The sequence below is a fragment of the Daphnia carinata genome, chromosome 6, assembly GCF_022539665.2.
Source record: "Daphnia carinata strain CSIRO-1 chromosome 6, CSIRO_AGI_Dcar_HiC_V3, whole genome shotgun sequence".
NCBI lineage: Eukaryota > Metazoa > Arthropoda > Branchiopoda > Diplostraca > Daphniidae > Daphnia > Daphnia carinata.
In genome coordinates, this window is record NC_081336.1 from 1021223 (window position 1) to 1043743 (window position 22521).

General features: G+C 40.4%; 5 protein-coding genes and 2 long non-coding RNA genes across 8 annotated transcripts; 3 read left to right on the plus strand and 4 right to left on the minus strand.

Moving 5' to 3' along the window:
- Positions 1–163: 163 nt before the first annotated feature.
- On the plus strand, positions 164–1142 carry LOC130689694 (uncharacterized). Its single transcript, XM_057512634.2, has 4 exons — positions 164–363; positions 483–554; positions 619–834; positions 909–1142. Exons 1-4 carry the CDS (start codon positions 274–276, stop codon positions 1011–1013), a joined length of 483 nt encoding a protein of 160 aa, XP_057368617.1. The 5' UTR covers positions 164–273; the 3' UTR covers positions 1014–1142.
- LOC130689686 (uncharacterized) lies at positions 1022–3617 on the minus strand. Its single transcript, XM_057512623.2, has 5 exons — positions 3332–3617; positions 1962–2410; positions 1807–1882; positions 1498–1737; positions 1022–1412 (listed from the first exon to the last, which is right to left on the minus strand). The coding sequence occupies exons 2-5, from the start codon at positions 2363–2365 to the stop codon at positions 1215–1217; spliced, it is 918 nt and encodes a 305-aa protein (XP_057368606.1). The 5' UTR covers positions 2366–2410; positions 3332–3617; the 3' UTR covers positions 1022–1214.
- Positions 3618–4277: 660 nt separating this feature from the next.
- On the plus strand, positions 4278–15769 carry LOC130689702 (uncharacterized). Its single transcript, XR_009000790.2, has 6 exons — positions 4278–4411; positions 14588–14831; positions 14923–15043; positions 15112–15242; positions 15328–15468; positions 15550–15769. It is a non-coding gene; the product is annotated as an uncharacterized LOC130689702 (long non-coding RNA).
- LOC130689662 (uncharacterized) lies at positions 8601–11174 on the minus strand. The gene is made up of 10 exons (XM_057512598.2): positions 10980–11174; positions 10807–10887; positions 10556–10726; positions 10286–10477; positions 10056–10209; positions 9832–9959; positions 9569–9694; positions 9287–9444; positions 8940–9189; positions 8601–8865 (listed from the first exon to the last, which is right to left on the minus strand). The coding sequence occupies exons 1-10, from the start codon at positions 11107–11109 to the stop codon at positions 8768–8770; spliced, it is 1488 nt and encodes a 495-aa protein (XP_057368581.1). The 5' UTR covers positions 11110–11174; the 3' UTR covers positions 8601–8767.
- Positions 15770–17858: 2089 nt separating the features above from the next.
- On the minus strand, positions 17859–19261 carry LOC130689674 (glycoprotein 3-alpha-L-fucosyltransferase A-like). Its single transcript, XM_057512610.2, is given in 4 exon segments — positions 17859–18215; positions 18277–18508; positions 18511–18829; positions 18941–19261. Coding segments are annotated over 4 exon segments (1077 nt in total). The 5' UTR covers positions 19115–19261; the 3' UTR covers positions 17859–17863.
- A 789-nt stretch (positions 19262–20050) lies between these two features.
- On the plus strand, positions 20051–20573 carry LOC130689706 (uncharacterized). Of its 2 annotated transcripts, none has more exons than XR_009000795.1 (3): positions 20051–20106; positions 20169–20237; positions 20318–20573. It is a non-coding gene; the product is annotated as an uncharacterized LOC130689706 (long non-coding RNA). The 2 variants fall into 2 exon arrangements; XR_009000796.2 differs by having other exon boundaries at positions 20061–20106; positions 20290–20573.
- LOC130689681 (alpha-(1,3)-fucosyltransferase C-like) lies at positions 20488–22271 on the minus strand. Its single transcript, XM_057512619.2, has 3 exons — positions 21827–22271; positions 21025–21665; positions 20488–20962 (listed from the first exon to the last, which is right to left on the minus strand). Exons 1-3 carry the CDS (start codon positions 21950–21952, stop codon positions 20611–20613), a joined length of 1119 nt encoding a protein of 372 aa, XP_057368602.1. The 5' UTR covers positions 21953–22271; the 3' UTR covers positions 20488–20610.
- Between the last annotated feature and the right edge of the window lie 250 nt (positions 22272–22521).

Below are 22521 nucleotides of genomic sequence, written 5' to 3' on the forward strand. Positions count from 1 at the left end.
GTTTAAACTAAATTGTTTGCGTTGTCGTTGTATGCCTTGTATCCTGGAGATTTTCAAGGACGTTGCTGTATATTTTATACTGGGATATAAGATTTTGATGAGCACATTTTTTTTTCCTTTGTAAACTGCTTTCCTCAGTCATCACTCATCAGCAGGTTTCTTTTTTTCCACAGCGCCAGTTTTCAATCGGTTGGATAGTTTCCCGCTAGGCGGTCTCTTTGTTTACGAACGAAAACTGAGTATCTTGTTTGACGACGAGTCGCCCAGAAAGAAATGCAAAATAACGAAACTCGAAAGGAAGATCTGTTGAAGGAATTAGCATCTGATTACGCCAATTATTTGGTCGTGGATTCGTCTACTGAGGTAGGATATTGATCGCCTTTCAATAACAAGACCAAACAACTTTCTTGAACTCGGAGAGATCAACGATCTCTCCAGTCTTTATTGCCCGCCTGATTTGCTTTGATCTTTTATCCTATTAGTGGTCGAAGCTGCAATCAGTCATCGAAAACCTCGCTTCAAATGTCGATGAATTTTCCTCGCTGTTGGAAAGCGTAAGGTCAATTACTATTGGCATGAGTGACACATACATTTTTCTTCTCCCATGATTAAAAACAGATAAATGTGGACACCAGCCTCTGCGTGGATAGTTTACTTCCTCACATTGTAGCTCATTTCGAACATGTAAAGAAAACGTTCCATCAAATTGATAAACTCGAGTCTGCAGTCAAGGTGGTCGAAAAAAGTGTCACTGCCATGGAGACAGAACTCAGTACTGCAGAAACCTACCTAGAATCTGAGAGCATGTTCAAAACAGTATTCAAACCATTCCTGGTAACCTTCCTTATGAGTTGGCAATTCACTTGCAGTTCTAGTCAAATCTCAATATTTTGTGATAATCTCGATAGAAACCTGCCAATCCCACAAGTTCTGTGCCTCCAGTCTACAAGCCAGTCAACATTTTCAAAACAGAGACTTTGTGGGAAACTGACACTGATACTACTACAGGATAAAACCTTAAAGTAATTCCAAGAATTTATTTATATTATGACACATCATGGTCATATACACATGTTGTACACAAATGGGGCATTTGTGATCGAGATTGTTCTCTTTATAAATATACAAGGTAAGGCACTGTGGCATGGAATACATTTTTTTTCAAGTCAGGCGATCGCGAGAAAAAAGAAGAAAAAAAAAAGTGCGATTTCAGTTTAAGAAGCTGATCCGTCTTGATGTCCTTCACGCCCAGGTATCACAGTAACAGCAGTGTTTGGGGGGAGACTATTTATGGCACTCGTTTCAGTAACCGAGTCGTCGGCGACAATCTTTTCACCCGTTTTGATGTAATCTCCTTCCACGAACGGTGGAGGAAGCTCATCCATTGTCACAACAACAACATTATCGTAAGCCTTTCAAAGATAAGTATCAAAAGATTAGAAAATAATTCCCTGAATATGATCTGACAAATTTCTTAGGAAAAACTAAAATGTATACCTGCTGATTAGTTTCCGATTGCTGTTGGCTACTGCACTCTCCACCCGATATATCGTTATAGGAAGGAGGTGGATCGAAGAACCCAATAACTTCAAAATAGGAAGGCGGACGCTGAATGTCACCGACTGGGACATTGCCAGGGCCATGCAAGTCATTCTCAATACAGTACGGAGCCCCTTCGGCCATTTGCCTTCGGGCTTCTCTCTGTGCCGTTCGTCGATTGACACGGGCCTGTTGTTTCTGCGTATTTCGAAACCAAAGAAATTAGATTTATCCGGATAGCCTGTGAAAAGAAATGGACATCAATACCTTGTGAACCCACCAGGCCGCCATGACGCAAATGAAAACAACGACAAAGACTCCGGCGCAGACAACAGCTCCCCACCTGTACGTAACCCAATATATGCAAATCAAATTACCAAGGTTGTCTCAATCAATTAAAGAGTTGAATAGCGAATCCTTACGTAAATTGATCAGCCAAGGTGACTCTAGACGAGCCGGAATGATTGACCGAATTTAAATTGTTCTGGTTGGATGCACCGCGAATGCCAAAAGGTAAAACTAAACTAGGATTGAATTCTGTACTGCTCGGTCGCTGATGTTGTTGCTGATTGTTCATATTAGGTATGAGCTGGTGCATGGGCCCCATAATGTCCTCTTCGGAATCGCTGCTGTCGTAATTGATGTCGTACGTCGTTGGACGATTGGATGGCACAATGCCTTTGAAAATGGCCATATTGATAAGTTTGCTCAGACGGGCCATTTCTTCTCGATTTCTCGATTGTTGGACATCAGACGCACCGTCTGAACTCCGACCGAAATCCGATTGCATGTCCAGGAATGATTTGTGGATTGCGTACAAATCCATGCTGGCAGTGAGGTTTACTAAATTGCGGCTTCTGACGAAATTGCACTGAAATTGAGAGAGAATGTTTTACAATCAAAAATTGGAAGGTCACGATTTGCTAGTACATTTTCCCAAGCTGGGAAACGTGAAAATCTTTTTCTGACGTCATCATTACACACGATCGAAACAAAAGTCTCTGCTCTACTAAAAATCATATTCAGAGTAGGGCAGGTTGTGAATAAATTAATCGGAGCCCCCTTCTTCCCTGAAACTTTGAAATTTCCCTTGTATGCATATGAGATTTGAAATATATCCCAGAGGGTGGTTAGAGGCTCTATGAAAAATCACAACTTTCACTAAAAAAGAATCGACGATATGTGAAAAATGTAAAGCGAAAATAAACAGGACACGAGAGAGACGGACAACTTTCCCTCTGCCATGTTTTTATCATTCGTTTTACACACATGCATGTGTCTTTTACCTGTTGAATTCTAATGAAAGGGAGACTGGTCGAAGAGAAAAAGGAAAGGTTTCAAGTTCTGTCCAGTTTGGTAAGTTCTGCGACATCATTAACGAGAATCGCAAAATTGGTCACAGAGATATCAAGTAAGCTACACATGTCCTTAATCAACTGCCTCACTGTTCCCATGATTTCATTTTCTTTTTCTCAAATCGCGATTCAGTTTTGACCTGTCAGGTTCATCGATTTCTTTTAGCAGTTGATGTTTTATGCCAAGACGTGTCGCTGCCTGACGACCTTTATTCAATTTCTTTTTTTACTCTTTTTTTTTTTTTTTTTTTGGTTGTTCTTGGCACAGAACTATCGGATTTGTGGGTTTCATGTTGGGAACGTTCGTGTCCTTTTTTCGTGCAATCGTGACGAAAAAAAAAACCCGGTTGGAGTGGCTATATGTATTTTGGAAGCTAACGGAGGGTTGAGAAGAATAGGGAGGCATAGCGTCGCTTGAAATAACCCACGATACTAACCTCCTTCTTAGCAGACGAATTCTTTCCGTCACAAGAGATTCTTCTTCCTTTGTGTCAAAACAATTCCAACGAGATTGCACACAGTTCGTTACACCAGCAGCAACACTTGAATCGGTAAGTTTTGGCAATCGTGAAATATCTTTCGCGACACATTCACTTGGTTTTTGTTTTGGGTTTCCACGTCAACCACAACGAATGCGAACGAGGCTAGATTCTAACGAACAACACGAAACAACACAAACGTAGGCAGCACCCAACACGAAGAATCGTTGTCCATCGAGTCACTTTCTCAACTGAGCTTTTCAGCCAGAACTGTTTTCAGTTAAAAAGGAGCTCCTTTTTTTGTATTCTCTCTCTCTTTACTTCTCCCTTCTCTCGTTCCCTCCTTCTTCTTTTTCTTTTTTCCTTTTTTAAAGGCCATGAGAGAGAAGGAGACCTTGTGGTTTTTTCTTGAGTGGAATTGGGTGGCAGGAAATTGTTGGCTCCCCCCTTTTTTTTTCATTTCAATCTTTTCGTGGCCGTCCAAAACAGAATCCCTCGCAATGTCCTGTAGTAGAAGAAAATCAAACGCCACACACTTACGGGTATCACGTACACAATTGACGTCAAACTCGACAAATTGGAACGAGTCAACGAGTATCCAGTTTCGATAGGTGTTGAACTGTGACGTCACGTGATCCCTACACGCTCACGCAATCCCACAGACCTTTCGTTCGAAGCGTCTTACTCGGCTTCAAGTGCGTCAATGCCAACACGAATTCGATGTTTTGAACACATAGCACTTCAAATACATTTAATCCCCGTGCTTAACTGATTAACGAACTCAAAAAACATGCGGCCAACGTTTACCTAAGCGTTTTAAAGATAAGCAAATGTTTGTTTTCTTTATTTATTTATTTTTTCAGTAGAAATATTATTTGACACTACGTATACCTTTACATCTGTTGTTTTTAGCCTGAGGCTACGTATACGGATCTTTTTTCTTTTTCCTCGCCATTAGGTTCTGGTTTTTACCTGGTGAATGACGACGTAGACCAACAACCTTCCCCAGCCAATGTCTCCGTACCAGGCAACTACCAGGTACGAGCTTCTTTTGTACCTGTCGACACCCCTGCCTCTGTGTGTGTGTGTGTGTGTCTTCCTTCTTCTTATTTTTTTTTCCCCTCTTCATTCTTGCAATGGTTTCGTGTAAACCAACGGTGGATAAAACCCAACAAACCGTTGCTGGCGAGCTAGTTAGTGTAGTACGTTTGTTTCAAATGCTCCGTATAGGCGTCGGTGCGAAAAGATAAAATATGGGAAAAAAAAAAAAGAGGGGATTTCTCCTAATGTGTGAAATAATAAGAAAAATACGAAAGCGGAAAGTTGAGCTTTTTTTGGAAGATAAAACATTTGGAGAGCGAGAGACTCGTTACGTCATAGCCATTTGAAAAACGCGCGAACATTTGAACACATTTCTTTTCACCTTTCGTCTTTTGTTTTGTTTTAAGCTTTAGGGGGGGATTAAAGGAAAAATTATGGATTAATCGAAAGTGATTCTCGTTGGTCGTTTCGCTGGTGCGAAAAGGGAAAGGCTGCGATTTTTCTCGTTTTCGTCTCCTTTAACAGGAACAAACCCGAAATGTTTGACGGAAAACAACTCACTTTTTTTTTAGAGACGTTTAGAAACGCACCGTTCTTTTTCGTCCGTCTTTTGGCTGGAAGCCCAACGCGATCACGTGATATTACCCATTCCTTTGTGTTTTTGTTTGTTTTTTTGGGCTACAAAAGGAGGATACGACGATCCATTTCCTTGTCCTCTTGCGTTTTTTCTTCTGGAATTTTCGGGCCTTTTTTTTTTTTTTCATTTCAAATGACGTCCAATCTCATTTTTTTTGTCCTCCTCTTTTTTTTAATTTCCTTTAACGAATAACAAATATAATCGACACGAAAGCATGTTGGGAAATTCCGTAATTGATCAAGGCTAATGTTGCGGTACATCCGCTTCTAATGAACGATAACGCAGCAACATACCGGATATCCCCCACACGGAGATAGCAGCATCCGATGCGAAAATTGTGTGTGTGTGTGTGTGTGTGTGTCTGCGTGCGTGCAAAACACAAAAACAAAACAATAAAGCGTCTACGTATTTAACACGAAAACGATTTGTTTGCAGCCTCGGGCTGTGCAGCTATGCGCGTACCTGTAAAGACTCACGTTCGATGTGGGTGATGAACATTCACGCGTGACTTTGGGAAACCTTGATTGGCTTCGTAAGCAGACAAGGCAATTCTTTCCAGGCCACGACTCTGATTTCTGTGACGTCGCCCTTTTTTTTTTTTTTTTTCTTTTCTTTTCTTTAACTAAAATATCTCCACCCACCTGGAACTATTGCTCAATTGTTCACGAACTTTTTCGGGCGGTACTTTGCAATCATGCGTTTTTTTTTTTTTTTTTTTTTTTTTATTTCAATGACTGGCACACGGCGATGGCCGACACGTCTAAACTAGTCAAATCCTGTCCCCAACCCGGATAAATATCGTTTCATATATTTATATTTCTTCATTGCCAGTTGACACGTCTGAACGCTCATTCTGCCGCACATTTAAAATTAATCCAACACGAAAATACGTCACATTTTGGCTACGTTTTTTTTTTTCCCGGTGCTGGACTCACGACCCCATTTTTTTTTTTTTTTTTTTTTTTGTAAGTTTTCAGTTGACAACAAGGAAACATATAGCCTCCCCCCTCCCTACAGAAATGAAATTTTTTTTTGCTTTTGCTTTTGCTTTCGGGAGCGGCTATTTTTGAAAAATATTCAGCTCCCCATCACGGGGGGGGAGCCCTACCCTTTTTTTTTTCAGCGTTGAACGCAGAAAAAAAAAAAATGAGAGGCGTTTTTTTTTTTTTGTATGTGTGTTGCGTCTGCAGTTCATTAGATAAAAAGAAATGTTTCATCATTTGCGTTAGCTGTGCTCTAAAAATAAAAATAAATAAAAACTTTCTCTCTCTCTATTCATTACGAGAAGAATAAAGGGATCACCGAAAGTGAAAATCTTTTGTCACCTTTTGTTTTCTGTTGAATTGCGTACGTTTTTTTTTTTTTCCCGCGGAACAAGTTGACGACACTCGTTTACAAGAAAATAGTCGCAGATAAATAAGTAAAACGAAAATCTCTAATTTTTTTTTTTTTTAATTATCCCCCCCTCTTTTTTTTTTTGGAAAGAGACTTTCAAAAGTCGACCGCGCCCTTGACCCGCTTTGGAAATGAAACTTTTTTTTTCCTCTGTCTCAGGAAATGCATATCCCGCGGGAAAAAAAGCCCACCGCTGACGGCTTGATTGCCAAACGCGTGTCGGCTTTTCCCCCGACCGAAAAGCAAAAAAAAAAAAAAAAAAAATAATTTGAGATATTTATTCACGTGTTCTTAAACGCAACCCCCCCCCCCCCCCCGTTTTTTTGCGGCAATGGCTTGTGCGTGAGTCCCACTTTTTTTTTTTTTTTTGCTTCAACAGCTGCTGCCAAATAGACACTTTTAGTTTCCATGCGCCAAATGGGGAAAAAAAAAAAGGGAGAAGTTGTGCGATTTCAAAAATAAAATAAAATTCGGCTCAATGTCATCCGCGTTTCCCGCTCAGACATTCCCGAACGAAAAGAAGAAAGCCTTGGGCGGGTTGTCACGTAATCACTAGTACCTATCAAATTCAAACAGGGCATTCTAAAATATCAATGTGGGTATGTCTAAAAAAAAAAAAAAATTCTAATTCTAAAATGGCGCGTTTTTTTTTTTTTAATATTTCGGGACCTTAAAAATAAAAATGAAATCCCGATAAGAACTGATTGCACTGATTTTTTTTGTTTCACCCTTTTTCTTTCGAAAGTGAAACAGGATGGAGACGCGAGTGTAAACATATGGTCTTATTAGGAACGGGAGACCTCGATTTTTTCCTTTCAAATGACATTCACGCGGGAATTATGCGTCGTTTGTGAACAATACGCTGTAGGATGTTGGGACGCAAAGCAAAAGAGAAGGCGACGTGCGTTGGCCATAACAAATGCCCTGCTACCTTGTTCCGTCTTGTCCCGCGGGAGGGAGCGCAAGGTCGTTCAGATTGGCCAGTAGCTGACATCAAGCAGAGCTTGTTTGTTTGCTGTTTGTTTTTTTCGTGTTAATCAAACTGTAATTGAAAACGTTTCATTTTCAAAATTACCCGCCAAAATGTTTGATATTTTTAAACTTCTCGATTCAATTTTTTTTTTTCCTTTTTTTTGCGGACGGCTTCTTATTTTCGCACGAATAATTCTTGACCTTAAAAAAGCCAAGATCGTCGTAGTCGATATGGCAGACAGGATGATAATTATAACGTGCACGATGATTAATAGAGAAGATTACCTTTCCAAAAAAATAAAAAATAATAATCAAAAACCGGTGGGCACGTTTTACACAAACTCCCCGCTTTTGCGAACTACAGTGAAATCACGCTGCGGGGGCTCTTTTTTATTCTACGCGCTATTTGCTTTTTCAGTTTGATTATGTCGATGGCCAAAAACCTGGAAACCTCAATTGTTTTTTGTTTTCTTGTTTTTTTTTTCAGCTTTTCAATCATATTTTTGTAAAAGAAAATTTTTTCTGGGCTTCATATCGTGATATTTCAACATGCAAATAATAACAGGGAGGAGGACGTAGGCTGATGAGGTCACGCTCCTTTCTTATTATTCGCCTCCGATTTTCTTTGTTGTTAAAATGCGTATGCGCAACATTTCGAAAATGTGTTTTTCCAAGTATGCGCCCGTAAAATGACGTAATCAAACACGCTACTGTTTTCGCGAGACGCCGTGAAAAAAAAAAAAGAATCAACGCGTTCGTTAGAAACCGTGCCCACCATTGTCTCTCAGTTCTCAAAACAAAAACAAAATAAAACAAAAAAAAAATTATTGAAATGTCCTTGGGTAGGATGATGGTTATCTTCTTCGCGTATCACCCATTGTTTAAGCAAAGGGGGGGGGGGGAGCTTTTTCGTAATTGTTTTCGAAATGCAACAAACATTTGTTGCATAACGTTTTGAACGCCTTTTTCACGGCCTTGCGATTTTTCACGTGATTCAAATGTCCCAGAAAAAAAAAAAAAATGCGAATTGCGCATCGTGTTGAGAACGGGTTAAACAAAATAACACCAAACTCCAGTCAGGTGGCAATAAATGTTCGTTCAGCGTGACACGATTTTATGTGCGCGATTTGTTTTCGTTTAATCAACGAACGAAACGAAAACAAAATGGATTAGAGATAAACATCTGAAAAATGTATTTATTTTAATTTTCTTTAGTGTTTGCAGGTTCCGGCCTTGTAATCGCATTGAAATACTTTAATGTATATCTTTTAAAAATTTTATGTACAAATTGGGGTTTGAACGCGACCTTGCACGCCCAATCGTTCCCCCCTTTTTTTTTTTCCCCGCGTTTAAAACTGAACGAAATTCAAACAAAACCCGTTATTGCTTCCGTCTCCAGTTTCGCTTGCATCGGTAACATATCGAACGACGAAAGGCTTCAGTTTGGCTAAAAAATCAAATGAAAATTAGCCGTTTCAATGATTTCAAATTTCAAGGGGAAAAGCACAACAAAAAACTCACAGCAAATGGGCGTGGATATGGCAGAGCCGGGCGTTGGGTTCAGTCGGTTGCCGCAGAATCGATCGTTGAAATTGCCCAGCACGTCGAACGCGCCGAGTACGAACAGAAAGTCATTGGCGCACTGGCCGTTGGCCACGGTCACTCCCGTCCCGCCCGCGCTACTCGTTACGTCCGCACCGAGCCGACTCACGCTGAACGCAAGGCCGCCGTTTGTTGTTGTGCATTCGGTTAAGCAATGAGTGTTTGGAACCTTTGTTTTTCCATAAAACAAACAATAGCTTTTGTTTTTGATTGAGGTTCTTTTTAAAACACGAAAATAGAAGGCGTTTGAATAGAATTAGAAAGACCTGCTGATTGCTGCCTACTAATTCGGTCCTGAAACAAATTTGGTAGTCCTGATCGGCTAATTGCCTCGGCGATGTGGCGGTCGGAGCCACGTCCTTCCAGTTGAACGATTTAACGGTACCCGTGCTCTCGGTGATGTACTGCAGACAATTGGGCGGGGCTTTTCCACGTCATAATAAGAAGAAGAAATGTCAAAATTACAACGGCGTACTTTGCGGAATGTAACTGCGCATTTTTTAAAATGTAAATTAAGACGAAAGAAAATGGCGCCTATGTGTTTTTACCGAGGTAGTCGACGTAGCATGGCAGCAAACTGATTTTCATTCGCCACGAACGGTCGATCGTTGGCGCCGTACCGATGCTGAAGATTAGCTGAATGTTACGAGCCGTTGATGTCGAGGTCAGGTACACTATAAAAACAATTGATTTGAAAAAGGAAAACCAATAACTTTTAATTGCAATTTCAAGCGAGTTCCTTCCGGGGTGTTTTAATTTTCAACTCGTAATAAGGATATCATTTTTCAAAATTGTTTTTTAGTTTTTTTACTGTGTTGCCGTGAATTGTCACCGCAAATAGGTGGCACTGCGTTCAGCGATCCGGACACTCTGAACACGTCGGTAGCGCAAACGGAATTCACGTTCGGTTGGGCAATGGAAAACATGTCGAAATCGAGCCTATCAAACACATGATTCTTTCGCATTAGCATTTGTTTGTTTTTTTATTTTATTTATTTATTTTTTTTTTTTTTAAACATGCTCGTTAAATCGTACCGCACTTGACAGATGGGTTGCAAATTTTGGCGGATGACGCCCGTGTTTAAATGGAGCGCCATGATGCAAAGCGATCCGGAATCGACGCCAAACAGAGGCGTTTGCCAGTACGTGTTGTTGGCGACGACATTAGCCGAACACGACGTGAATATCTCTGTAGAAAACAAAAATGAATGCCTTAAATTGACGTTCTGTTTGCAATTTGAATGGCGATTTATTTTTCGAATTACTGTTGATGATGCAACACGTTTTGCTCATGCTCATGCGGTACATGCAAGAGCCACTGGGCGTGCCGCCGATAGCTGCGCAAATGGCCGTCGATAGGCAAAGTCCAGGCTCGGTGTGGGTCGAATAGCAAGGCACTAGATTCCAGAAACTAATGTCCATCCTCGGTTCGACTAACTCATTATCGCCGCCTTTCACTGCAATTGATTTTTTTTTTTTTTGATTATGAAATCGAATTTTTTTGAATTGAAAAAAAAAAAAAAAAAATGTCCTACTTGAAGTGGAATGGCGTTTGATTGTGCTGGACAGGACGGATCGCAGCAATTTCGATTGCAGAGCCTTGCCCATCTTCTCCATCCATTTGGTCTTTTTCACCATTTTCATGTAACCATCGAGAATCGAATGAAGCTGAGGCACGTCGAATCTGCGCATCCACCTCTCATCATCTGCAATTATTTATTTATTATTATTTTTTTTTAGGTAAGAAACACAAACGAAAAGGTTGGCCTTAATTATCGATTGGTACCTGACGTTGCTGTTTCAGGTAAATCGAGGCTATCGGGTCGATTGATCTTGCGATAGGCCCATCTCCAATATTTCGCGCTTTCTATTTTTACCCGACCATTCGTTTGATCAAGTCACTTTCATCATTTAAATAAAGACACACACACACATGTTTTTGTTTTTTTTTTGTTTTACCTTTATATCGACGACTCTCTGACGTAGTCACTGTCTCGTTGGAACGTTCGTCTTGGCTATCGTCACACGGAGCGATGTCGAAACAAGCCGAAAGGAGCCCGAACACAAGAATGGCGTGCACCAATCGCATCGTGCGTAGCGATGTTTTGCACGCAGAGACACACACGTACACACACACACACAACGACGTAAGAAAGCGGGCTTCTCACTTGGACGCAGGTAGAAAAGCGAATGTCCGTATAGTTTAGCATTTCCTCCCGGTATATACACGTCCGATGTGTGTGGAGCTTCTTCTTTATGCCGCACCGTTGCCTCCTCCTAGAAGACACGGCCGGGACCATCCCCCCCCCCCCCAAAAAAAAAAAAAATGGTTCCCTTATTTTAAAACACACCGAAACATCTACATGCCTAACGACAAGCGAAAAAAAAAATGTCATTAAAATAGTTTGAAAGGTTTGAAAAAAAAAAAAATATGTAAATCAGAACATCATTTGGGCAGGTGTTTTGAAAAAAAAAAAATAAATAAAATGCAAGCAGAGTTTTTATTGTAGTAGATCACGTTCTGACTATATATAGAGTGCTTTATAGTTATTATTCAGGAAGTTCGGCGAAAAGGTTAGCCCGTCTGTTGACCTAAAGACCCCGTTGTACGTATTGTCAAACGGAGATAAGGCTATAAGGAATGTTTTTAGACACTACGGATGGGAGCAGATTTGTTCTCGCATAAGCGCGGATGCGTCTTGAACTTTTGGGGGGGGGAGGGGGGATGGCTTATCTGATTTAGCCGCGGGATTAGTTGCATTCCCTTTTTTAGCCATGTTGGCCATATTGTCTGGTGAGAATAGAACGACAGTCTTTTGTTTTCTTTTTCGCTATAGTTTTAATCATCTTTTTTTTTTTGCGTTTGTTTCCCAGGACGATTAGCGTAAGACAATTTCGAATTTGGATCATTCAAAAAACAACAGCCAAGGCATAAAAGGTTCGTGACCCGAATGAGGGTCGTTCGCGAGACTTGAGCCAATTGAGAAAGACAAACGAGGCATCCCGCGTGATTCCTCTGAGAAAGCGTCGACCTTGTTTTGTTTTTTATTTCGGGTTGGAAAATTATAATGAAAATGACGGACGTTTATTTTGCCTACCGCTGTCAAAATTCATTTTTCAAACAGCTTTGAAAATTGAAATGAAAATTTTATTTTTATTTTATTTTATTTTATTTTTTCAGTTGTAGAACAATAAAAACAAATGAAATAAAGAATATTCAGGAATGGGGCCACGTCGACGTGTTGAGACTGTATTTCACCGGACTGGCCATATACGTAATTATAATGAACTTTAACGAAGCAGCTTTGACGACAGCAGCGTCGTTAACAACAACAACAAAAAAGGGGGGCTTTTATATGCAAATTGAAAGTGTGTCAATGAAATTTTTTGTAGGAAAAAACCGGTCTACCTTTTTTTTGTGTGTGTGTGTGTGTGTGTGTGTAGGTGCGTTTTCGTACGTATACAGAGAGTTTAAACGGGTGGACAATTTAAGGAAAGTTCCTTAAAACGTTAGAGCTCACCATTTTTGCTCCGTCTCGTTGTGATTTCTTGGCTGGCTTTCAATAAAGAGGTCAAGAACAGTCGATTGCGCACAGATCACTTATTTTATCGTTCTCCTAATTGGATACATTTCTTTCTTTTTTTTTTTTTATTTTTTAAAAAACATTTTAAACATCGCAAAATGGCGGCCAATTTCTAGGACGAATTGCACGCCCTTCCTTTAGTTTTCCTACAATCCGTGACCTCATCCCACTATTTTTTGTTTTTTGTTTTTCCCTATCCCGGTCAAATGAAACAAAAATACAAAAAAGGTCATCACGCCTTGTTCTATATATAATATATATTTTTTTTTTTATAAATAAAGAGAAGAAAACAAAAATAAATGTGTGTGTGCTTTATGTAACCACTTCCGTCCGTCAGCCCGTTCGATGTTTGCGTAAATCGCTGTACGTTCGCTAACGAACGTTTCGGGCCCCTTTCAGAGTCGGAGACAGGTGTGTGTGTGTGTGGGCCGATGGATATGATTTATTAGTTTACACAAACAGCGGCTATGATGGGCGTGGTCTGAATTTACATTTCCCCCCACAAATCAACAAGATAAACTTCGTTTTGAAGTCATTCGGAATTCCGTTTTTGTTTTTGTTTTTTTTTGTTGGCAGTTGCTCCGTCTATTTTACTTTGTTTTGTTTGTTAAAGGTTGGTTTCTAAAGAATTTTCATTTTGTACCGTTCGAAAAACAAACAGAATGTCTGGAACAACTGGCAATTCCATTGAAACGCCTCGGGTGGATTTAGCGCTCAGCTTGATCTTCATTTTTGCGGCTCAGGACGAAGTTCGGATTGCGGTTGGCATTCCGCACAGATTTCTAATCCCTTTTCGTCTGCGCAGAGAAAGCTTTGGCAAAAGAATAACATTTTAACACACATGTTTACGGCGTTAACGTTTGATCTCCGCCATCGTTCACCAAAGTTTGCAGCCTTTCCATTTCCTTTATGATTGCGGTTTGTCTTTTACAAGAGAAAGAGGGGAGGGGGGGGGGGGGGGGGAGTTGATGAAAAGAATGTCAGTTTTCCCCATTGTTTTCTTACGCAAACTGTCATATCGCGTGAGTTATACCGTTTTGCGATAGCGTGTTCCAGACGTGGTGAAAAAAAAAAAAAAAAAAAAAAATCAAGAAAATCGCAAATCCTCTTTTTGTTTTGAATTTTCTGTTTTTCGGAAGTGGGTGTACGTATAATCATTGAATGATTACGTACACAAGAAAAAAAAAAAAGCAATTTTCATTGAAGAGCAAAGACCTTTTAATCTTAACCCGCATGCCACATTTCATTGTTCAACCTATGCCTTTTTTTTTTGTTTTTGTTTTTTCAAAGTCACGCCTATATCGCCTCGCAGCCATTTGCTTTTTTCTTTTGGACTTTGTTTCTTTCCACGCGTGTCACGCCGGCCAAATTGAGGAAGGATGAACGTGCGATGTTGAGCCATCAATAATCGATTTGTGTATTTTTCGGTGTCCTCTTTTCTCTCCTTTTCCTTCCTTTTTTTTTTTTTTTTTTTTGCATTGAAATTTTTGCCATTTCAAAAAATGATTTTGATTCGAGGACGTTCAACTTGTTTAAGTCAGCCCAACCGAAGAAGATTGCTCGCTAAAAAATCATTTAAACCTCTCACCCCCCCCCCCGTTCGTGTTTGTTGCGTTCACGTCATTGAGCCGACGAGTCAAAAACGGACTGATGTCTTGTCAAATGAAATGTGTCTTGTTTCCGTCCGTTAAAAACCGCTATTTTCCTATTTTTTTGTTTTGTTTTGTTTTCTTTAAATGATGAAAGACCTCCCCTGAATTTACGAACGCCTTTTGTTGCCGAATTTGACAAAGGTCCCCTACACGGACTTTGCGTGAATTTGTTCGTACACGGGACGATGTACGATCGTTCATCTCTGGGAAAAAAGAAAACCCGTACAAGGACAGAAAGGACTTTTAAATTACAACCGATGTGTGTTTAATTGTTATTTATTTAGGATGAGCTATAACATTCATCAGATTCTTCTTTACTTCAATTTTCTAGGAAATTTAAAGAAAGGCGCATTCACATTTATTTTTAAAAAAAAGAAAAAAAAAAGAAAATTTATGTGAATAATTGCCCGGGCCACTTGACGGGCGGGCCATAAGATAAGCAGGGAAGAAAAAAGACGGCCAGCACGGATGTTCCGCCAAAGAAAAAAAAAAGCCGATGCCGGATCATCCGACAATTGGGCACACTCACGTTTTCTTTTTATGGGCATGATGATAAACCATTCCCGCTTTAAGTGGTAGGTTAGAAAAAAAAAAAAAAAAAAAAGGAATTAAAGTTGCTAAATTTTTACACGTGAATTGAATTTTCGTGGCTGAATTTTTTGACAGTTTGAAACGCCCGTGATCGATGTCCACGTAAAGTTTGGCGAACCCTGGACAAGGTCAGTTGGCCCCCCGTCTAATGATGGATGTCATTGAAACGTGCCGGGAGCGCCGACGGTAAATGGAGGTAACGTTAAACTTTAGAGAGATAATTCATCATTGCAGAAAACTGTAAACATCTGGCTTACACTGCAGCCCACATCGTTCCAGGCTATTTGAATAGATTCGGGTCGGAAGCTATACTGAAACGAAAAAAAAAAAAAAAAAGGCAAAATACTCTGGTCAGCTGTTAGCGTTCCATGGGAGCAATAAGTTCCAGCCTTGAGGTGAGTTCCTTCACGACGTTACACGACCGATATTAACCTAATTTTTTTCGGGCTTTTGGAATGAACGTGGCCATAAACATTGCAGGATATGAGCAAACGTTTCAGGCTAAATGCTTGTCATACCTCTGACAAGCCTTTCTTCTGGCCAAGCTGATGGAACGTCAATATGCTGTGGGCCATTTTGGATGTCCATGTTAAAATGAATTCGTTTCTTTTTTTTTAAAAGGTAAGCAAAGCAAAAAAAAAAAAAAAACATTGAATGTTATTTGTATAAATGAAAAATGTGTAACGCAAATTGATGTAAAAGGACTGACAAATGGAGCTGATCCATCTTATTAAGTAAGCAGAAAAATGAGATACTTTGATTGATCGCAAGTAACTGGATATAACCTTCATGGCAAACGGAAGCAAAACGGTTGAAGTAAAGTCCGTTATGCACGACCGAAAGAAACCGGATCTTGCCATGGCATGCTAATATTGGGTTGGCCAATGGTTGCGTGAGTTGGGTCAATGAAATCAGCTGAACGCGATCGGAATAAACTGACAAGTCATGGCTCTCAACGATGCAATAAGAATTTGCCTATCATTTCGTTTTTTTTTTTATATGAAAACTATGAGAGCTGCACACCTATGAACAGTTCGAATTCCATGAATGGCAATGGCTTAATTTATTCAAAAATAATTGTAGGCGATTCGTGTGTGGATTGCCACTTTTTTTTTTAATGCCAATTGACATGGCATTTTTTCCTTTCGGCTAAAAAAAAAACATACGACCTTGGCAACGGAATGCTATTAATATTTATTGAGCTATACAGAAAACAAACGATGAATGCAGAAAACGCCTCCTGACCTTGACATTGAGAGCTTTATTTTTTATTATTTTTTTTTAAATGCATGGACAAAGTTCACGTTCTTTACTTGCGTAGTCATTGATCCACCAGGTGTGTGCAGTTCAATTCGGACCGACACATTAGACGGACGCAGTCTTTCTCTTCAACACCTTCATTTGTTTTCAGTTGGTGGCAATTTTCACAAGTGAACAATGGCAATTTCAGGTGAACAATTCACACGCGTTACATTCTTATACAGTTGCTCAGTCTGCCAGCTTTACGTTTTAACAGTCAACTGGTTGGTAGTAGGTTCACCTTTACTCGTTCTCACTGTTTGGCTGGGTTGATTAATGACTTGCTTTTGAAATGTTGTGGTTTTGCAGATGATAACCAGGTTCGTTTCTCTTGACGTTGTTGGGTACACGTCGTTCTACTTTGAACAGTTGTTTTATACTTTGCGAGTGATATTTCCATTCGAGTAACATGAAAGCCACTAAGATTAGACAAGCAATTATGTTCCGATCGATTGTAAACATTGGGAAATAAAAATCGACACGAGTTCCAGGTGCGACTATCTGTGGTGGTAAGTCACGATTAACTCGCTGTGTTTTAAAATAATGTCCATTAGCAAATCAAATAGGATGTAGGGCAAAGTTTAGTAAACACCTGTAACGGACAGACGTTGGGAGGGATTGAGAGAACAGATGGTTGGTGGTTGTACAAAGTAGCGTTGCCCAACCCGCTTGCCTGTAGACAGAGAGTCACGCTGTCCCCGTCCAGGGTCTGTTGGCAATTTCGGGATGATTGAATGCCGTGCGTTGCAGGTGTTTTGCCAGACATGCAAATGCAGTAACGCGAAGGAAGCGCATCTCCTCTGTTAAAGTTTCACGAACTTTCGCTATGTGCTATTGATCATTTGAACTTCTGCCCGTTTGTAAAGTTTGTCCTCTTGCTGACTAGAACACTGTTAAACCTGTTGAGACGCTTCTTCCCCGCGTTTCTGTTTTGATTGAAGGATGCGTGTAGGAACAAAATGTGGACAGAACAACCAAATCGCTAAATCTAAAGACATCGCCAGCAAGTGAAAGCTTCTGTAATGTTTAACGTTCCATCTTCGGATGCATCGGTTCGGCTACAGTTTTATGTCGCGTTTCGCACAGATCTGCCAGATAAACTTGATGCCTCCATCGCCACTTAGCAACAAAGAACGCTGGATACATCGTTCGGTACCCAAACGTCCTCTGCCCGGTTTGCATTTCTTTGATAGCCAGTTTTCGTTTCGTCAAAGCAACCTTGAAAAACGTGTTTTCTTTTATAACTTTTACTTTATTTTTTTTTTATTTGTTTTATCTAGTCTTCCTTGAAATTACCGATGTTATGGAAATTACAAAGAGAACGATTCGTCATTGGAGCCAAGTCAACGTCCGGGCAACTTATCAAACAATTTTACAAAAGGTACGGTAAGAATTGTTATTTTGCTTCTGTGGTGATTTTTTTGACACGCCAGAGTCCAAAGTGGACCTCGTCTTTATTTCAGATCCGGAAGGGGATATCTCTTAGCAACGGTTACATTCATCTTCCGGCCGGATTTGTACGTGATTCATTGGACCCTTGGTTCTGCCACAACTCTTAGCAGCCGATAAAATACAACTGGTGCTAATCTTCTACAAAGTGTGTACCACTGGATTCAATCATCCAGTGGTCCAGTACCGGGGATATGATGGCAACGGGTTGACACGAAGTCGTTCGTAAAGGTAATTCCACCCGATTTTCTCAATGCATTTTATTTACTCAAAGTATTTTTGGCGAAAAGACGCATTTCCCTTTCGCGTCCCACCATTCGGTCACGTTGTGATACACTTTCGGTGGGATCAGCGTTCTGCTGTGGAGGGCGGCACACAGGTGACAATAGCCCACATTTTGATGATCTGCACGGTTTAGTATCTTAAAATGCGGTTTCCACCAAAAGTATTGATTGTACAACGTATCGTTTTTATCGAGCAACATCATGTAATCGGCCAGTTGTTTAACATTTTCAAATTCAGCCGCGTTGATAAACGAATGCCTTGGAGCAATCTTCTCGTGATGGCCGTGCAGGCCGTAAACGATTGGAATTACCTGGTGATGTAATGTGTTAAGAAACCTGAAGTAAAATGTGCTTTATAGTAATCTATCACAAGGACGTAATGATATTCGAATTATACTTTTCAGTGACGTAGTCGGAGCACAAAGAATTCTCCAGCGCCATGTAGAACTTGTACTTTTTGGTGGCGAGATCTCTACAATAAAATTCATCGGTCCTTGGACAGGACATGTTTCCACATTTGCCATACACGTCGACGTTCACGTACTTTTGGAGCTCCTTGACCAGCTCATTTCTACCGCTTACTGTGTTGCAATTGGATACCAACCAAGCGGCCATTTTCGTCTTGCTCCGAAGTAACCGTAAGGCATCACTACGTCCGAATCCCATCGATAAGTCATTGTCCAGTTGAAGAAATCCGCCATTAGGGCAGTCTTGAAAGGCAGATAAGTACGCCACGAAGGGGTATCTCTATTCCAGAAAATGTAAAATTGGTGCGATGATCTTTGCTTCGGTAAATCCCGCGTAGTCCAGTTGCCGTAGTGGAAGACTACGGCGTCTGCGTTATGGACGTCAGAGCGTTCGGTGGTTAGTTCGCATTGCCACACGGGGCATCCTACTTTACGTAATTTGTCACGACCAGGTCCAATGCGGAAATCATTCCCAGGCTGATACTATACAAAACAAACAAACAAAAAAAAAACAAACAAAAAAAAAAAAACAATACATACTTGCTCCTTACAAGAAATCGTCTTATTCAATATGTTTTCAAAATTTTAACTTACGTAAGCGCTATTCCAGAGCACTATTTTCTTAAACGGTGGGTTTCTTGGTTTAACGCTTTCACGCAAATATTCGTCCATCAATTCGTAACGCTCTCGTGTCTCCTTCATCAACAACGATTCTTGCATCGGCTGTTTAATTTCTATTTCATTACGTGAAGGCATTTCGTTTTTCATGGAGGTTGGGTACAGCAACGATTGTTGATAGAAGAGCCAAATCACTAACCCTAAACATGTCGATAATAAGTAAGCACTTTTGTAACATTTAACGTTAAATAACGTCCATCTTTGGAAGTACTGAAACGTGCACAGTTTTACGTCACGATCACACAGTCGCCAAGGTGAAGTTGTTGCCTCCATCGCTACTCTGCAACACTGAATGTTAGGTACGACGTTCGGGGTTGAAACGTTTTTTGCCCGGCTTGTCCTTTTTGGGAAAACCAGTTTTTCGTCAAAGCAACTATGTGAATCTTGTTTATCTATTCAATAATGTTTGCTTACTTTTTGTTTTGTTTTTTTGCTAGTCTTTCTTGAATAAAACATGTAGTTTATACGCCCAACAGAAAGATCAATGACCGGGAAATTAATCAAACAATTTTATAAAAGGTGAATAAGAAATTAATATTTTGTTTCTGTGATGTTATTTCACAACATGTTTTTGCGTTATTGACCAAATAGAATGGGCTAAATTGCTTTCAAAACATTTCAGCCTTCAACGAAGGTCGTCAATTGTTGAGGTTTACGTGCGATTAAAATCCGTGTTAATTTGTGGGTATTTTCGTTGGCAGATAATTCAGAAAATTTTGATACCATACGGCCTCCGGTGATGGTAGACACGGAGTTTTTTTTTTCGATGATGTAATCAGGACATTGAAATTGGAATTGGCTACTACTTGATCGCTACTCTTACTTACCTCGCCGTAACTTAGGTATTACATAATTAGGAATTCACCCGAGGAAAAGTTTTCGACCGAGTCATTAAAAATGTGCACCCATCCCTTATGGAGTGTATAACCTTGTGGGATAATAGGTGTAAGGGGGTAGGGTAAGCAACAGTTGCAAGGACGCTAGTATAAATTGGGGGCACGTTCCTTGTTGGGTCATTACGTTTCTGCACGTTGTCCAGACTGTTACGAAGTAGGGTGATGCAGCAGATCTTCGAATTCAAAGTAAGTTAGGAATCCTCTATTTTTTATTATTACATTTTTGACGATTATCTTGTTTTAATTAGTTTTCTCGTTCTCGTTGCGGTGTTTGCCTGCGCTTTCGCGTTCGCACTGTAGCTGTTACGGGATAAAAGGTAAAGTAGGAACTGTTATTTAGCTTCTGTGCTGGTTACTGACAGGCCAAAGTCCAAAGCGGGTCGCATCGTTATTTCAGATTCGCAAGGCGATGTTTCTTACCACCGGATGCATTTCTTCCGGCCGGAGTTTGTGCGTCACTGATTGGAGGCACGTCTCAGGGATAGCTCTTGTCATCCCGTTGAGTATCATGTTCCTGTACTTTGCAAAGAATACGTCGTTTGTTTGTGTATCAAACGGCCAGTGATTTGATCTGAATTGGCCGTGTCGTTCTTGGATGTAATTCCGCCCAGTTTTCTCAGTGCACAAACATAAAATATGGTGAGTTGCAATGATACAGTTAAATATTGATTCGGCATAGATGTTATTCTTTCAAATTATTTGTGGCGTGAGGACACATTTCGCTTTCGCGGCCCACCATTCGGTCATGTTGTGGTACACTTTCGGTGGGATTAGAGTTCTGTTGTGGAGGGCGGCGCACAGGTGACAATAGCCCACATTTTGATGATCTGCACGGTTTAGTATCTTAAAATGCGGTTTCCACCAAAAGTATTGATTGTACAACGTATCGTTTTTATCGAGCAACATCATATAATTGGCCAATTGTTTAACATTTTCGAATTTAGCCGCGTTGATGAACGAATGCCTTGGAGCGATTTTCTCGTGATTGTCGTGAAGGCCGAAAACGATGGGAATCACGCGGTGATGCAGTGTGTTGAAAAACCTTTACAGAAAACAACCTTTACAGTAATTTGTCACGAGAACATAATGATGTTAAAATAATACTTTTCAGTGACGTAGTCGGTGCTCAAAGTGTTCTCCAGTGACATGTAGAACTTGTACTGTCTCGTAGCGAGGTCTCTACAATGAAATTCATCAGTCCTCGGGCAGGGCATGTTTCCACAATTGCCGTACACGTCGACGTCAACGTACTTTTGCAGCTCTTTGACAAGCTCCCATCTACCGGCTACCGTTCTGCAATTGGATACCAACCAAGCGGCCATTTTCGTCTTGCCATCTGCGTAATTGACAGATTCTGTTGGCTTGGATAAATAAAGCTGCATCTGAGCGTCGCTAGGATGCAGGGGAACGTGCCCAATGGGTTTTATGTAACCGTAAGGCATCACTACGTCTGAGTCCCATCGATAGGTCATTGTCCAGTTGAAGAAATCCGCCATTAGGTCCGTTTTAAATGGGAGATGAGGTTGCCATTTAGGAGCTTCTCTGTTCCAGAAAATGTAAAATTGGTGCTGTGATCTTTGCTCCGGTAAATCCTTCGTAGTCCAGTTGCCGTAGTGGAAGACAACGGCGTCAGCGTTGTGGACGTCAGTGCGTTCGGTGGTCAGCTCGCATTGCCACACAGGACATCCTACTTTAATTAGTTTATCGCGACCAGGCCCAATCCGAAAGTCATTGCCAGGCTGGAACTATACGAATCAACGTTTCAATTAGTGCGTTTATAGTAACACGTAATATAATTTTCATACGTTGTACATAATACGGTACAGTGCTAATCTGAAAAAAAATATTTATTTACTCTTTTACAAGAAATCAGCATTATAAATGAATTTTTAAAATTTTTACTTACGATAGCGCTGTTCCAGAGCACTATTTTCTTAAAAGTTGGTTTCTTTGGTTTAACGCTTTCACTCAAATATTCGTCCATCAATTCGTAACGATCTCGAATCCCCTTCATCAACAGTAAATCTTGCATAGGCTCTACAATTTCTATTTCATTCCTTGAAGGTCTTTCGTTTTGAGTGGCGCTTGCATGCAGCAACGATTCTTGTTAGAGGAGCCAAATCATTAAACCCAAACATGTCGATAGCAAATAAGCGCTTTTGTAACGTTTAACGTTAAATAACGTCCATCTTCGGAAGTACTGAAACGGGCACGATTTTACGTCACGTTCACACAACCGCCGAGGACAAGTTGTCGCCTCCATTGCTACACTGCAACACTGAATGTTAGGTACGACGTGCGTTGTTGAAACGTCTATTGTCTCGCTAGTCTTGTTTTGGCATAACCAGTTTTCCGAAGCAACTTTGAGAAACTTGTTTATCTAGTCAGGTTATTTACTTAGAGTTATTATTTTCTTTATTCGCTAGTGTTTCGCTTTTCTAACTTGATACGCTCAACAGCAATATTTGTCATTGAAGTCGAGATCAACGTCCGAGAAACTGATCAAACTATTTTATAAAAGGTAAAGTAAAAATCGTTGTGTGACATCTGTGCTGCTATTTCATGAAATGTTTCTACATGATTGGACACGTGCAATAGGCT

What these genes read in the sequence shown, in the direction of transcription:
- LOC130689681 (XM_057512619.2), bottom strand. Translation starts at nt 21,952, where the DNA reads ATGCAAGATTTACTGTTGATGAAGGGGATTCGAGATCGTTACGAATTG. An exon ending in TGCTCTGGAACAGCGCTATC is followed by an intron (nt 21,666 to 21,826) that starts GTAAGTAAAAAT and finishes TGATTCGTATAG; the next exon opens with TTCCAGCCTGGCAATGACTT. An exon ending in ACCGACTACGTCACTGAAAA is followed by an intron (nt 20,963 to 21,024) that starts GTATTATTTTAA and finishes TTTTCTGTAAAG; the next exon opens with GTTTTTCAACACACTGCATC.
- LOC130689694 (XM_057512634.2), top strand. Translation starts at nt 274, where the DNA reads ATGCAAAATAACGAAACTCGAAAGGAAGATCTGTTGAAGGAATTAGCA. An exon ending in TCGTGGATTCGTCTACTGAG is followed by an intron (nt 364 to 482) that starts GTAGGATATTGA and finishes TTATCCTATTAG; the next exon opens with TGGTCGAAGCTGCAATCAGT. An exon ending in CAGTATTCAAACCATTCCTG is followed by an intron (nt 835 to 908) that starts GTAACCTTCCTT and finishes TAATCTCGATAG; the next exon opens with AAACCTGCCAATCCCACAAG.
- LOC130689662 (XM_057512598.2), bottom strand. Translation starts at nt 11,109, where the DNA reads ATGCGATTGGTGCACGCCATTCTTGTGTTCGGGCTCCTTTCGGCTTGT. An exon ending in AACGTGTTGCATCATCAACA is followed by an intron (nt 10,210 to 10,285) that starts GTAATTCGAAAA and finishes TGTTTTCTACAG; the next exon opens with AGATATTCACGTCGTGTTCG. An exon ending in CATATCCACGCCCATTTGCT is followed by an intron (nt 8,866 to 8,939) that starts GTGAGTTTTTTG and finishes TTGATTTTTTAG; the next exon opens with CCAAACTGAAGCCTTTCGTC.
- LOC130689686 (XM_057512623.2), bottom strand. Translation starts at nt 2,365, where the DNA reads ATGGATTTGTACGCAATCCACAAATCATTCCTGGACATGCAATCGGAT. An exon ending in ACCTTGGCTGATCAATTTAC is followed by an intron (nt 1,883 to 1,961) that starts GTAAGGATTCGC and finishes GGTTACGTACAG; the next exon opens with GTGGGGAGCTGTTGTCTGCG. An exon ending in AATCGGAAACTAATCAGCAG is followed by an intron (nt 1,413 to 1,497) that starts GTATACATTTTA and finishes TATCTTTGAAAG; the next exon opens with GCTTACGATAATGTTGTTGT.